Raw genomic sequence first — 15,854 nt, forward strand, 5'->3', positions numbered from 1 at the left:
TGGACATCTTTATATCACTCTTACTTCATTTAACACACATCCTAGTACTACCAAATTAATGTATTTCCTCATCTTGACCATTAAATCTGAGGATGTACGCATGTGCTACATGTCCCTAACACACGCATGTGTCCCTAACAGTTGTTCAATAAATATTTGGTGAGTAAAGGAAAGCAAGTGACCACTAGATTTTATAGTAGGAGATAAAACACTAGATTTGGAGCCAAAAGAAGTGGGTTCCAGTACTGTCGTACTATTTATTCATTAGCTATACAATTTTTGATAAGATTTTATTGCGATCTATTACATTTTCTTATTTACACATTATACAGTTGAATAAGATGATCTAGGTCCCTTTAGGATATGAAATTCTACAACTGTGACTATTAATATACTAGTCATTGTTCATAACACAAGCATAATCAAGAGGTGGAGAAAGGGAAACATTTGTTGATTACACTCTGCTATTCCACAGTCCTTCTCTTTTTCCTTCCCTGAATCTTCCTATTCTCCCTATACCTCAGCCTTACCTGTGGCAACCATCCCCAAGATTTCATGTCACTATGAAAGAACAGTGCAGTCTGTCATGCAGATGCAGAAAGACAGCCATAAGGAATCTGAGTCCAACTGTTCTGTTCCTCCCACACAATATGGTACAAAAGAGAGCTGATTCTAGGAAAGAAGGTATCTCTGACTTACAGGATGTCTAAACACTCTACGCTGGATTCTAAGGAGAAAAAAGAACAGGTTTGGAAATATTCTGGGAAAAAGTAAGTCATTTGCAACCTAATATCTCAAATAACAAAAAGGTATAGCACGACAGACTCAACAGTGACAAATTAAGTTCTCCATAAAATAACTGGAAAGAAACCAAGCCGGTTAATACATACTGCATGGAAAGCTGCTAGCACACTGATTAAGAAAATGGATTTATACAGTTCACAAAGGGTAGAAATCTTAAATTCTATCAACTCTGTTCCCCCAAAAAAGGTTTTTTTAAAGCTAAATTTTAATAGATAAGAATAAAAATAAAACTCAAATAAAAGCAGTACTGATTCTACCTAAAACTGTACTTTCAGGAAACAACTGAGAATTAGATATGATTACCTCATTTTACAGGAGAAGAAACTAAGGCTTAGGGAATTTAAAAACTAACCCAAAGGTGCACAGCTATTAGGTGACAAAATCAAATTCAGACCTAAGTTTCCTGACTTTAAAAGACAATGTTTGAACAACTATGGGATATCTGGCTCTCAAAGTCCAAATAAAAAAGGAAAACGACTACATTTTTAGTTTATCTTCATGACCACAAATGGCAGCAAATTTAAGACATCAACCTTCCTTCTCCAAGTACCTGGCTTTCATGAATTCTAGAAGCCCTGCATAGGAGCAGCACCCACTAGAATCCATTAAATGTAAATAGCTGCATTTGAGCACATTGGCAAGAATGAGCTATAGAATCAGAAAGACCTGAGTATAAATCCCAGGCCTGGTACTTACTCAACTGAGTAATCTTAGACACATTTTACCTCAAGTCTCTGAGAAAAAGTTTCCTAGTAAGAAAACCCCTTTCATAAGGCTGCTCTACAGGCTAAATGAGTTCACCCATTTATTTACACAAATATTTATCAAATTTTGGGAAGTAAATAGCTAAGCCACAATCCATTAATTCCCCATGTGGTACAGGGGTAAGTAGGGGGGAGGATGCCAGCCAAACAAACAAAAAAGTGATATGGTCAAAGTCAAATCTCCTCGTAAACATACTGACAGACCTCCTGGGAGACAAACGCTGTTAGCATGAGAGTCCTCATCTATGAGAGGCTTTTAATAGAATGTACCAGAGTTGTTCACAATCCATGGATTCAGTGGATATTTCTCTCTAGTGAGCTCTGCACCTGAGTATACAAATGGCCCATCTGTGTAAGAGATATGTCACACACATCAGTTAGAATCTTCTGTGTTAGTCTGGGCAGAGTACACCCTAATGTGGCAAGAAAATACCTGGGTCTGTAATGGAGGTCCCAGACCTCTTCCTGCTTCACCTATAACTTGAGATTGCCTTTATCCTTGAAATTATTAATAAAACTTGATACTGGGTGTGATGGGTAGCTTCTAAGATAATTCCCAATAATCTGTACCTCCTGGTATTCATACCATTGTGTAGTTACCCCACACACAGTGAATATGCTCAGATGTGTGACCGCTAGGATACTGCAGATAAGATGGAATGTGACGTACAAGTCTAGGTCATAAAAGATATTGCTGCTTCCACCTTTCAATTCCTTGCCCTTTCATAATGCTCTCTCTGATGAGGTCAGTTGCCAAGTTGTGAGCTGCCCTATGAAGACAACCATATAAAAAGGGACTAAAATGCCTCTGACCAACAGCCAGGGAGGAAATGAATCTCTAACTATGTGAGTGAGCTTGGAAACAAATCCAACCCTAGTTGAGCTTAAAGTACCATATGACACCTTGATTGAAGCCTTGTGATAGACTGAGAACCAGAGGACCCAGCTGAGTCACCCCTGGATTCCTGACCCACAGAAACTATGAGGTAAATTATTGCTTTAAGTCACTAAGCCATGGGACAATTTGTTACACAGCAATAGATAAGTAACATCTATTCATAAGTCGGATTTATTATCTCAAATGTCTGCTATATGCCAGGACCTGTTCTAAGCACATAGCATACATCAATAAACTAGACAAACATTGCTGCCTTTGTGGAACTTACAATCTAATAGGGAGAAAGAAACAAAAAATATACTAAGTAAATGCTCTAGTATACCAGGGTACTTCAAAAAGTTGGTGGAAAAATAAATTTAAAAGATAATATGAATCTTTCCATGAACATTTTGAAATTCATATTTGAAGGCAGAAAGGGCTATGGAAAAAAGAAAATACAGAGCAGGGAAAGAAGTGGTTGGTGGAGGGTAAGAAAGATACCTGTGTGGATACCTGAGGAAGCATTTGAGCCAAACAGTGAATATAAAGGCCCTAAGGCAAGAACATGCCTGGCATGTATAAGAAACAGCAAGGCCAGTATGCAGCACAGGGAACAAGGGCAGAATAACAGAAAAAGGAAGGGCAGAAGGGAGAATGAGCAGCATAGGCCCAGGATGTCACTGGCCTTCACTCTGAATGAAATGGGAAGCCATCAGAGGAGTGACATGATCTAACTTGTGTTTTAAAAGGATTGGTCCACCTGCTGTATTGAATGGACAGTAGAAGAGCAAGATGGGGAAGTAAGTTCATGACATACAGTAGACTCCTAAGAAATGTCAGTCTCCTATCTACTCTACAGCTATACTCTACACCAGCTCCTCACTCCTTCAAGATGCAAATGAAGGATTTGCCTTGCACTTCTATTAAACCTTTAAACCCTAGATACCAACACACAATTGCAAATTACCACATAAGGAAGCATCAGCCTCTATCTAGAAGGAGCAGACTGAAGACAGGACTTTCACAAATCTAAGTGAAAGGAATAAAAGAAAGAATTTTCATTAGCAAATTTTCCTGTCCTTTATCTAAGTTAATGCTCATGGAAATTGTCCTTTCACTTTTATTATTTCAATTCACAAACCAATTAAAGAAACTTTTTTTAATCCCATATCTATTCCAGAAAGTGCTAGTATTTTCCACAAACAAACCATAACTCTTCACGTTATTGGAAATTTTAACTAGTTTCCATCTTCACATTTGCTGTTAATATCTAAATGGCTGCCAGTGTGCGTACAATGCAAAGGCTTGGCCTCTGCTGTCCCCTAGTGGAATCACATTCCGCTACCCAAATTACTCATGAAATTTCTGAGAGCCACAAAATGCAGCCAGACAAATAAAGCTAAGAGAGAATATTGCCGAAATTATTTTACCTCCTACTGATCTGGAAAAGAATATAGTTATACATAAACTCCCACAGGCCCCCCCAAACCTCCCCAAATAAAAGCATTATAAAAGTTAGGAGTATCTGAGGTGTGGCTACCTTTCATTCCCAAATCTTTTCTATTTGCAACTGGGCATTTTTATAAGAAATGGAAGAGCTTGGTTTTGTGAGTACGAAAAACTGTAAGCCCTAAAGAGAATCTCTCAAGTGGTAGAATGCACCACAGGATACAGCTTTATAAAATTATATTCATATCCCTTGCTTCACTTGTCCCTAAAGGAGATCTTTTTTTTTTTTTTTTTTTTTTTTTTTAAGGTGTGTGTGTGGTTAAGGAAAATAAAGGGAAGTTTTTCTTGATGGCTCTAGATCAAAAGAATTTTAGACAGGTGAATAAACTAAAACAGAATAAGTACTTCAAAGCAACAAGTACCTGAATCACCCCTTATTTTTATTTAAAGTATAGAAAGGAAAGAATAGATTCCCCAAACCTTAGCTATTTGCTAATAAATTCATTTTCCTATATTCATATATTACAGTTCAATTCCAAAAGCAAACACTATCTGGCAACCTGGTTTTAATTACAGCCTAACACATGATTTTAATTAGTCTCAAATTTTAATAAGCCTTTATTCAATTATTCAGTCTTATGGCCACAAAACTTTCTAATTATCTCTAGCCCATTAATGGCAACTTTTAAACTACCAGAGAACAAAATAAGCATTAGATATGCTAAACCTTTCCACTGACTACACATCTAAATAGTCAATTCAAAATATTTTTAATTGTTACAAAAGGTCAAACAGGCTATACTTTAAAAATTGATGACTACATTAAAAATTACATTAAAACTTTTTTTTCAAATTAGTATTCTCTCTCTTCAGACACAATCGTTGTGATGTTCTTCCTCTCCAATTTAATGCTCACCACAGCATGCTCAACTACATAAGATGTTCAACTACATAAGATTTTCAACAACTTCTCCAGGAACAAAGAACCCTGAAATACTTCTCCTTCTTGGAACTTTTCTTGGTATACTGAGATGTCCAATAATCTTCATATAGGGAGAGTCATTTTTAAATACTGCTAAATGTATTCTAGGAAGGAGTCAGTCTGGTCTGCCCTATCCACGTCCATATCATTGGTACATCTAAGAGCATGTAAGCCCAAGGTCCAATATGCTTGTGAGACACCATATCTAACCTTACCTATCCAGAGGACCATAGGATGCAGATGTGTACATAAGTACAGGTACACATGTATACATACCACACATTTACTGAGCACTAAACAGTGGAGAAATAATGACTTCTCAGAATGTCTCACTATGAATAATAATTCAAACATGTACCCAACAGATTAAGAACCACTGAGGCACCATGCACTTTCTCATAAAATGGAAAAGAGAACACACTGCTTTTCTACCCATGTCCCATCTGACTTAGATACCAGAAGAAATAAAATCCTGAAGACAAGTTTGCCTGAATACACAATGACATCATACACAGAATCCAGTCCTAACTCTATTGCTTGTTGTTCAAATACTATACCACTCATTGCAATTAAGAGAGGCTGGCCAGTTAGCTCAGTTGGTTAGAGTGTGGTGCTGGTAACACCAAGGCCAGGGTTTGATCCATGCACCATAGCCACCCAAAAATTAAAAATAAAAATAAAACATTTAAAAAATGGCAATTAAGATACATATTTTTGAACCCTATAGGATATAAACCCTATTTTTAAATAGTCTTTTATTATTATACTATTCTCTCCCTTCTTTCATGCTGGTCAAAGAAACACATTTAAGTGAGTACATTATGATTATAACCCATATTTGAAGATGACCTCAGGGTAAATGTGAATCAATCAAAAAACATTTAAACACTCAAACATTCAAACATAGCTTATGAAAATTAAAAAACAAATAGGAAAGAAGAGCTCTACTTCTTGTTAAGCTATATAGAAGGACAGGAAAACCTTCACTTCAGCTGAAACAAACAAGAAGTTACCATATACAAACAAAAATTATATTTTTTTCCAAAGCCATCTGAAAAATACAGATCCAAAGAAATCTTAAACTAAACTCCAAAGGGACTTCCTGGATGAGCAAGGGATAGAGGAAACTTTCACACCTGGAGCCTCTGATGAAACAGGCACAGGGCAGGTGAAAAAACAAGTTTGCCAGAAAAGTACAGTCTTTGCTTGGGCCTAAAGATCTTGCCATCCCTGGGAAAGCCTTAAACAAAAGTCTGTGGCTTGAAATCACAAGCAACTGTTGGTCCAGTGAGATCAACATTGAAATCCATATCATAAATACTCAATAATCCAGGTTTGAGAGAGAAAATGTAAAACCAAAGAAACAGTCCATCTGTGGCTAATTGTAACTAATCATAACCTTATTGTGATTAATATTTAGGTTACCATCAATTTTTAAACATTACAAATATTAGTAAGACAAACATCTCTACTGAAACTTTATTCATCTCTCTATTTTCTTAAGATCCATTTCTGGATGCGGAATTACAAAGGCAAAAAGAAGAACTCTAAGGCTTTGATAAGCATTACCAAATGCTATCCAGAAAGATGTCAACTATTTATAATTCTACCAAAAGCATTCATCTCCAGGCTTCACTGCAACCTCAATAGCAATGACATATCGTATAATCCTTTTTCATTAATTCAGATACCTTTCTATGCCATTTAGTTTCAAATGACTGACTTTGCTATGTTCTATTTCTCCCACAGCTCTTGAGCAAAGGGTGCTTTCATGGAGTGGTGGGTTTGGGGGAGAGGGGCACAAAAAGAAATATTTGGGAGTGGCCTCCAGCAATGCCTCTAATTCTTGCACTAGGAAGAAAGGAAAAAAATTCATAACTCCACACTGCTTTGCTTCTTATTAGAGCCTATACGCTAAAAGAGGACAAGATCTAGACTAGAGGAGTCATACTGCTTTGCACTGGCTCTGTAGATCTTTGAACAAGTTGTTTAACTGCTCAAAGACTCAGTTTTTCCTCACCTGAAAACAGAGATTTGAATAGTAGGTCCTATACCTGAGAGATCATTAGGATTCAATGAGATGATGCTCAGTGAGCAGTTCTACTGACAAGTTTAGTAAGGGAAGATTAAAATAAAACTAAAGAAAGTTTTTCATGGATTCTTCTCAGCACTAATCGAGTACCTGCCATAATGATTTACAATAGCTGTGAAGCTGTTATCAACTCACACCACAAAATGCCAAACCAGCACTAAATGTACCTGAATCCTTCCATTCTTTGCCTGCAGTTGGGAAGTATGCTTTGTACTTAGCATCAAAAGCAAAGAAATGGGCCGCTACACCTACCTGGCAGTTCTACCGGCTCTGTGAATATACGTGTTGGCATCCTCTGGACAATCAAACTGAAGAACCCAATTTACAGCCGGGAAATCTACAAAGAAGGAATGTCAAGTTTAAAAAAAAAAATCAGTTTAAAGGTCTGTCCTGCTGCATTATTTATATTTTACAATATTGCTTGCCAGAACTTTCTATGACTATCACATCAAACTAATAGATATCATCTGTGAATTCTATTAGAAATAAAGTTAATTGTCTGAACCAAGAGATAAACATTTTTCTTTGACAAAGTGAACTTAAATTAATGACAGTGTATGAATGAGAAGATTTCTTCATATCTGACATAGAAGAGACAAGCTGCTTTGTGTCAGACAAATAATGAAATACCCTGATATTTAATAACCTAAAAGAACCACTTTTCATGGGGACCTAGTGAACTATAAAACCAGTTTCTAAATTTAAATGAAGGTTTACTTTTCCTGCTATTCCCACCTTTATCCGAATTAATGTCTTTCTAGGTCCCTCCCCATTTCCTAGCAATAATTATTCCATATATATTTCTGGATACAGAAGTTTCCATTCATTTCCAGAGAATCCTGCTCTCAACTCCTTGATTTTGCTGCAAGGATTTCAAATCAATTTCTATCAAGGAAAAGGGCTGAGCACACAAACACACACACACGAAGATATTGGAAGATAATGATACTTAGAAGCATCAAACTGTCACTAAGTCATACACTCATATGTGGAATCTAAAAAAAAAAAAAGTGGTTCTCATAGAATTAGAAAGTAGAACAACAGTTACCAGAAGCCAGGAGGGAAATGGGGTGGTGGGAGAAGTGGTGGACGAACGGGTACAAAACTATGCTGTCTACCCTAAGTGAATCACTGCGCAGTATATGCATGTATTGAAACGACACAACTGTACCCCACAAAAATATACATGTAAATGTTAAAAATTTTTTTTTGAAAAACTGTCACTAAGTCATATGATCTATTCAAAAGGGCTGAATTTCAGTATGTGGAGAAAGAACCAAGAAAAACAGAAGAGAGATATTTAGAACAGTTCTCTCAGGACTTGAAGTAAGCAGGTGACTCAGAAGGCAGGGGCATGTCACAGTGCTGCAAACAGGAAGATGGGCTGAAAGCAGTACTTAGAGTCTCAAGTCCCCTACCCTCTCCTGTATAGTTGGATCTCAAGACCAAGAGCCTTAATCTGGAGGAAGGCTTCACACCCCAGGACACCAGATGCAGTAGAAGGCAGAGGCAGAGTGAAAACAGGGGTAATGAGGGAAAGCCTGCATGCCCACTTTCTTGCTAGGCTTCCAGAGAGCCAGCAGCAAGCTCAATTCTCATGAGGTTGAGGTTTTCTTCCCTAGAGAGATTAAATGCTGAAAGACAATATACTTCAACATTTTGTGTCTTCCACAAAATGATCAACTCTGTCTAAATCCCCTCACAATGAAGGCCATTAGTCAACAAGCCTCATCTATGTACAAATCACTTCAAATAGTTTTTTTGGTGCCTCAATGCTAAATATAAAAAGACATCTAATTGCAGAAAATTGAGAGAAGCCTGAAACATGAATGACAGACAAAAGGCTACAGAGCAGAAACAGAAACAATGTGGAGAAGAAAACATAAAAACTTAATGCCTTCAGAGAGAGAAAACATGCATCCATCAAACAACAAGAGGCTGTAAAAAAGGAAGTCTACACACTTAAAAATTTTAATTTTATTAGGGAAGTTGAAATATAAAGTCAAAGAAATACTCCGGAAAGAACAGGAAAAGGACAAAGAGATGGGCAATAGGAAAGAACAGGGAAATTAGAAGATCAACGAGGTCAAATACTCCTCTAGAAAGAGTAAATAAGGGTGAGGAAGGAGAGAAATTTTATAAGGCAGTTGTTAACTCAAAGAGAATTGCAAAAAAAAGTATAAGAAACAATCTAAATAACTAATTCCCTCAGCAGCAAACAATAATTACATAATCAAAATAACATAAATATTGAATATTATTTAACCAAAACACCAAGAAGCAATTCAAAGGTAAGTATCTTGCAACTGAAAGAGATGAGTCTCTATCCTGCTCAATATCGTAGCTATTCAAGTTTAATTAAAATTAAATAAAATTAAACACTCATCCCTTCCTCAATTCCACTAGCCACATTTCAAGTGTTCGATTGCCACATGTGGCAACTAGCTACAGTACTGGACAGTAGAATATTTCATTAATCATAGAAAATTCTATTAAAGTATGGGTCCAGAGTGAAAATGTGCACTGAATGCCTGCACAACAAGTAAGTAGGACCTCGCACTAAGGTACATTATCATAAAATGTCAGGATACTGGATGAACAGAAAATCCTAAGTGTATCTAGAAAAAGAAAAGCAGGTTACAAAAAAAAGAATCAGAGAATCAGAAAAGCAAACACCTTCAACAGAATACTGACTACTAGAAGACAATGAAAAATATCTGTAAAATTTAGAGAGAAAATTTCAAACTAAAATTCTATTCCCAACCTGATTATCATTCAAAGATATGCCATTATCAGATATGCAAAGACTCAAAATTTACCTCCCATGTACCCTTAGGAAGCTATTAGAAAATAAGATTAAAAAGGGAGAAAAAAAGGGTAAGCCAAGAAAGAGAAGATAGAGATCTAGAAAGAAGAGTCCTAGGATGAGAAACGTGCATACGGCTTATGGAGCAACCAGTTCAGATTAGAACTAGAGGCAGAAGGTGCAAGAGGGAGGTCCCAAGGGGAAAAGAAACAGAACTGTGTCTGAACTGTTAGAAAACTAGGAATGTGGCATTTGCTTGAACATTAGAGAAATTAGAACTGGGAACATAGAAAACTAAGCAAAATTTTGTAACAACTTAATTATTAACTCAAAGAAAATCGTGAAAGAAAGCATAAGAAAGAAAGTAGCCTTAATACACTACACTTTCCTCAGCAGCAATTAATTTATGACCAAAACAACGTAAATAAAAAAAGGTTTATTTAACCAGAAGTCGTGATATAACAATATATAATAGACAGCAGGTGGCAGAAGAGGGTTGATTGTTAGAGAGGTAAGAAAAGGAAGTTTTTGGATAATTTCTAAACTTGATAGATTTAAAAATGGCAGAACATAAGATTACTTAGGAATATGGAACTAAACACAAGGGGAAATAAAAGTTAAGGAGTTACTTCTAGCAGAGCCTGCATGTTCCATTAACTCATTTTTACACCCATGTACATGTATTATTAAAAATTAAAATTAAGAATAAAGTTTTAAAAGATACTGGTATATTCTAAAGAAGTTCTTGGACATTTACAAAAGAGAGCTTCAGGATATTCACTGCAAGTGTTTGTAATGGAAAATAAAAAACAACTTTAAGTGTTCATTATTACAGGAATGGATAGATAACTGCATAAATTCATACTATGGGGTACTCTTCATAAAAACATCTTTATACATCAACATGGAAAGACTTCAAAAGCAAGTCACAGACTAGTATGTACAACGATACTGTTTATATGAACTTATAGAAGACCCAAGATAATACTAGAAATTGCTAATGAATATATCCGCATAAAATACTTTTTTAAAAATAAACTAGAACACAGGCTCTTGACATTTTGTGCTATAGTTGAAGCCTATGAACTCCTCAAAATAATGTTTTAAATGCACAAATGAAAACATATAGGACTATAAGAGAAAACATTTATAATAAAAACTATAGACATCAATATTTTTTATAGAATTTGATATACTAATGTATGGGCTTGTTTACTACATTAACTAACATGACCTAATTGTGGGTCTAATAACCACCATAATATCTAAATAGGACTGAGTGTAAACAATATTCCAAGATATCTGTAAAAACTAACGCAAAATGAAAACATCAAGGATTTCAGTAAGTGACAAAGTCATAGGTACTACTGAAACTATAATAGTTTGTTGCTTACATTCATAATGCTATATTTTAGTTAAAGGCTAGTGAAAATATGTAATTTTCTCCTCTTCAGAGTTCTCAGATCCACTGAATTCTATTACGGACTCTTTGGACTACAGGTAAAGAACCTTCAACTAAAAGTTTACACACCAAACATAAGACAGTAAGTGTGTTTGGAGAGAGGGGGAGTAAAATGCAACAGAGAAAGGGTACAAAAAGGGCTACATTGATTGCTATCTGATTTTAAAAAATCCAAGGAAAACATAACATTGTAAGTAGATAGTATGTGTGATTTTTTAGAATTATTTTATAATTAAGAAAGGAATCTGGCCCTTAAAAGGAGTAAACTTCAGTTCAAAATTTGCTTTTGTTGACCTAAAGCATTTTAGGTTCAAAAAATCAGAGAGATATAAATAGATATAAACACAATCAAAATGTTTTAAAACCAAATAGCCAAATAGTGATGAAGGGGTGGAGAAATGAGCTGTTATAGGGCTGAGAAAATAGCCTAGAGAGCTTTAAAAATATGCATATTTGGCTGCTGTCTCCAGTCACATGTGGATGAACTGATATGCCTGAGATATGCTTTAGAATACTCCAAGACAGACAGGAGTAAAAGGGGGATCATGACAAAGATCATTGTTAGAGCTGGATAATGTGTATATAGAAGTACATTAAACTTATTTTGCTTATGTTTAAAAATTTGCCATAATTAACAAATATAATAAAATTAAGTGATTGAAGAATTCAAATTACCACCTATATATTCTCATCCTTTGCTCCTATCTCTAAATTAGTTTTCCTCTCTAATTACTTCCACCCCATGCACCACCACAAAGCCACAAGTTGTATACTAACACAGTGGCTTTTTGAAAATAAATTTAAATACATTACGTGTAGTGATTTTAAAATAAAAATTAGAATGGTTGGTAAAAAGATGGACTTCATTGATTTTTCTTGTGAAATGAGTGACAATAGCTACCACCAAGTTTCCAATTTTCAAAGAAACAGGCTTTTTTTCATGTCTTTAAACGTTTAATCTTCCTTTGGTTTTATATGTTCCTCAGGATTCTATGATAAAATTATCAATAAAAAAATAGTAAGAGCACAAAAGATGCAAATATTATGGAAATTTTCACCAACAAATTCTTAACGGTAATCCACTGTCATCAATTTACTTATTTTTCTCTTACAAAATAAGAGGAAAGAAAAGAAAGCCCACTTATGTGAATCTATTATATTTCCCAAAATACACCTTACAAGCAAATCATGTTTCCCATGATCACAGAAATTTCACTGTAGGAAGTTTTCTTACCCAGCCCCCTAGCTGCAATATCAGTAGCAAAGAGCACTGCAGCTCTCTTACGGACAAATTCATTATAGACTTCCATTCTTCTCATCTGCTGCTGTCGACCATGGAGGGCAAGGATAGAAATACCAGGACGTAGCCGGCAGAACACTCGGTATAGATATTGAACCTGGGCATTAACAGAAGAATGAGTTTGGTACTTTCAGATGGCAGCAATCTTACAAAATAAACAGCAAAAATGTACTAAGGAGCACACATTTCACCAATTAAAAAAATATTTTTTTTAAATATTGAGCAGAGAAAGGGAAATGTAGTCTAGAGTTGTGATCTTCAAACATTTTTGATCAATTTTTCCTAAAATAATTTTTTTGGGGAAAAAATGCTCTTCTTGCATTTAATTTATCTGAAATTTTTCCAAAATTGAATAGTTGCAAAAAATGTAATTTCTGATAAATACTGATGTTTTAAAAATAACCACTTATCTCTTATAAATGTATCCAATGGATTCTAAATAGCAAAGCAATTTAATACCCATCAATCATGCAAAAAATGTGAAGAAACTCCTTTAACAGAAAGAACTTTTATTTCCTTTCCTCCTTTAACTCTCATTTCTATTTCCTGATCCTACAGAAACATATCTTAAGTTTTAAGCTTGAAAATCTTATTAATCGTGTTATCATAATCCATAAGTTTCCACAACAAAAAAGTTAAAATTGATATACATTATTTTAATTTTCTGGTCATATGGCTTTATTAACTTTCTTCTCAGACTGAGAAATTATCATAATTAGTAGTATAAAACTGACCAAAACAAGAAATATGTTAGGATTTGATAAATAACTATAAGACAAAATTTTATTGTAAATACATCTGAATGTACGGAACTAGAAGGAGCTTACTGTTTTAGTTTTATGTCTCTAGTTTATATACTCATAAATGGAAACTGGATTGATAGACTGAGGCAGAGTTCAGCATTTTATTCCTACTTTCTCTAACACAGGAGTTAAGTAAATCTGTTCACATAAATACAGAAAAAGGACTAGAAGAAACCTTAACTCTGAACTCCTTCAAAATATGCCAAAAATCATAATGACAGATCAGCAAAAATTATTTGTAATCATCTATCAGTTAATAACTCCATTAAAGTCTCTCTTCAATTCTGTTGAAGGTAAAGAATGGGACACCAGCTAAATTGCAAAATCACTTGTTACAGAGTCAGCAGACGCATTCACTTTCTCAATAGCAATACTCTAGTGAAAGGTTCTGATTCTGGGACAATGTACCAGTAAGACTGGGGATAGATGGACTTACGCCTGTCTTTGGTAAAGATATAAAAAGGGCCACCATGAAAGGGGAGATGGAAAAGTAGAATGTCCAGACCACAGATGCACTCAGGCAAATCAATCTCAGAAGAAGTACATATAGAAACTCAGGAAGTGTAAACTGAGTTCATAAAAACTTTCCGTATCTCTTGAATCAGGACTGGCCTTGAACTGACAAACTAACTGAGGGGGAAAACATATGTGGGATAAAGCCATGTAAGTTCTAAGTATGGAGTTTAATTCTAATTTATAGAAAGTCATCGGAGGGTCTTAAGCAAGGCAATGTCATATTCCAGTTTCTACTTTCCAAAGATCCATTCTGGCTATAATGTGGGAAAACTATAGGAAAGAGAGAGAATGGGGAGACAAATTAGAAGGCTAAGACAAAGTTAAGCACGGTTCAGACTGCACTGTAGCATGGGAGGTGGTGAGAAGTGACAGAGCTAATGAGTTATCGATAGATTTAATATGGGATGAAGACAGACAGGAATTAAGGATTCAATCATTTATCAAGATGGGGAAGAGTTGGGGGAGGAAGACATAGGGACAGGAACTCTTAAATTGCTTTTCCTATGTTAAATTTGAGATGCATTGTAGGTATGCAACATACCCAGTAGTCAAGGGGATACACATGTCTGGAGCTCAGGAAAGAAGTTAGGGCTTGAGATGTGGATTTGGCAGTTGTTAGCACATAGATGGAATTTAAAGCCATGAAACTAATGATGTTACTTAGAAAGAAAGCATAGATGGGAAAAGAGTGGAGTAGAGCGATCTGAGGCACTCCAAACTGCAGAGGTCAAGTAGAGGAGGTTAAAATTATAGTCAGAAAACATGAGGGGAGGACAGGTTAATGACTGAGGAGTCACAGCAGTCTAAAGACTGCTTCAAGAGGGAGAAAATGGTCAGCGGTACCAAATGCTTCTAAGAGGTCAAGTAAGATAAAGACTGATAACTGAGCACCACCTCTGGAAAGCTGCATCTGACTCAAAGGTGGGCTAAGGAGAGAAAAGGAGACGATAAAGTGACTCAGCTATTAGAGATAAGCCTTTAGGAGAATTTGCTATGAAGAAGAGCAGAGAAAAGAGGTAGTGACTAGAAAGGGACACAGGATTTGATTTTTATTTTTAATATGAGCAATACTAAAGAATGATAGGGAGAAAAGAAAATGCAGGAAAGAAAGGGGTATTTGCAGTAGCAAAGGACTTGAGTACACGAGAAGACAGTCTAACACACAAGAAGAGTTAGTCACTGATACAAGCAAGGACACTTTGTCTACTGTGACAAGAAGAAAAGCAGAGTATTACAAAGTAGAAACTTTAACAGGACTCTCAGATTTATTTCCTAACATCTAGATACCAAAAACCGTCCTTTTTTAGAAGATATAAAGTCCTGAAAATCTAAAATAGGTCTTAAAAAAATATGAAGTTATTCTTTACATAGTAAAATGATAGGGTTCAAGTGTTTTCACCCAACAATAGAAACAAACCACCATTCATCTTCCCACAAGCTGGAGGGAAACTCACCTGCATATTTATCAAGCTCAGCTGTTGTAAAAGCTATAAATCTAGAAATGATCTACTATATGCCAACAACTGTATGTGAGCAGGAGTCTGAAACATCGTACAAGAAAAACTGGCACACAAAATTAACCATGCTCCCTTCTCCTTAGGGGAGGAGACAAAGTTTTCTCACGTGAGTATTCCAAAAAGTTCATGGAAAGATTTGTATTATCTTTTATTTCTATTTTTCCATGAACTTTTTTTCATGATGAATAAAAATTTATTTTTTAATTGACATGTATTGATTGTACATGAGTTATATTTCAATATATGTATACAATGTGTGAAATCCTATCAGGGTAATTAGTATATTCACCAACACAACAATTTATCATTGTCATGATGAGAAGAACATTTGAGCTCCTGTCTTCTAGCCATTTGAGAATATACAATAAGTTGTTAATTATAAATGCCTACCACTACCACAGTCCACTAGAACTTATTTTTCCTCTCTATCTGTGATTTTGATTCTGTTAACTCTTCCTACCTCCCTTCCTTCCCAGCCTCTA

General features: G+C 35.4%; 1 protein-coding gene across 1 annotated transcript in view; it reads right to left on the bottom strand.

The window, feature by feature from the left end:
* The window catches only part of DDX10 (DEAD-box helicase 10), a 262,941-nt gene that overhangs the window by 227,118 nt on the left and 19,969 nt on the right, over positions 1-15,854 (bottom strand). The window contains exons 8-9 of the mRNA XM_063093640.1: positions 12,471-12,633; positions 7,221-7,305 (exon numbers count right to left, since the gene is read on the bottom strand). Coding sequence (XP_062949710.1) covers positions 7,221-7,305; positions 12,471-12,633 — 248 coding nt within the window. The remainder of the gene's footprint in view (positions 1-7,220; positions 7,306-12,470; positions 12,634-15,854) is intronic.

Source organism: Cynocephalus volans, chromosome 4 (assembly GCF_027409185.1).
Source record: "Cynocephalus volans isolate mCynVol1 chromosome 4, mCynVol1.pri, whole genome shotgun sequence".
NCBI classification, from domain to species: domain Eukaryota; kingdom Metazoa; phylum Chordata; class Mammalia; order Dermoptera; family Cynocephalidae; genus Cynocephalus; species Cynocephalus volans.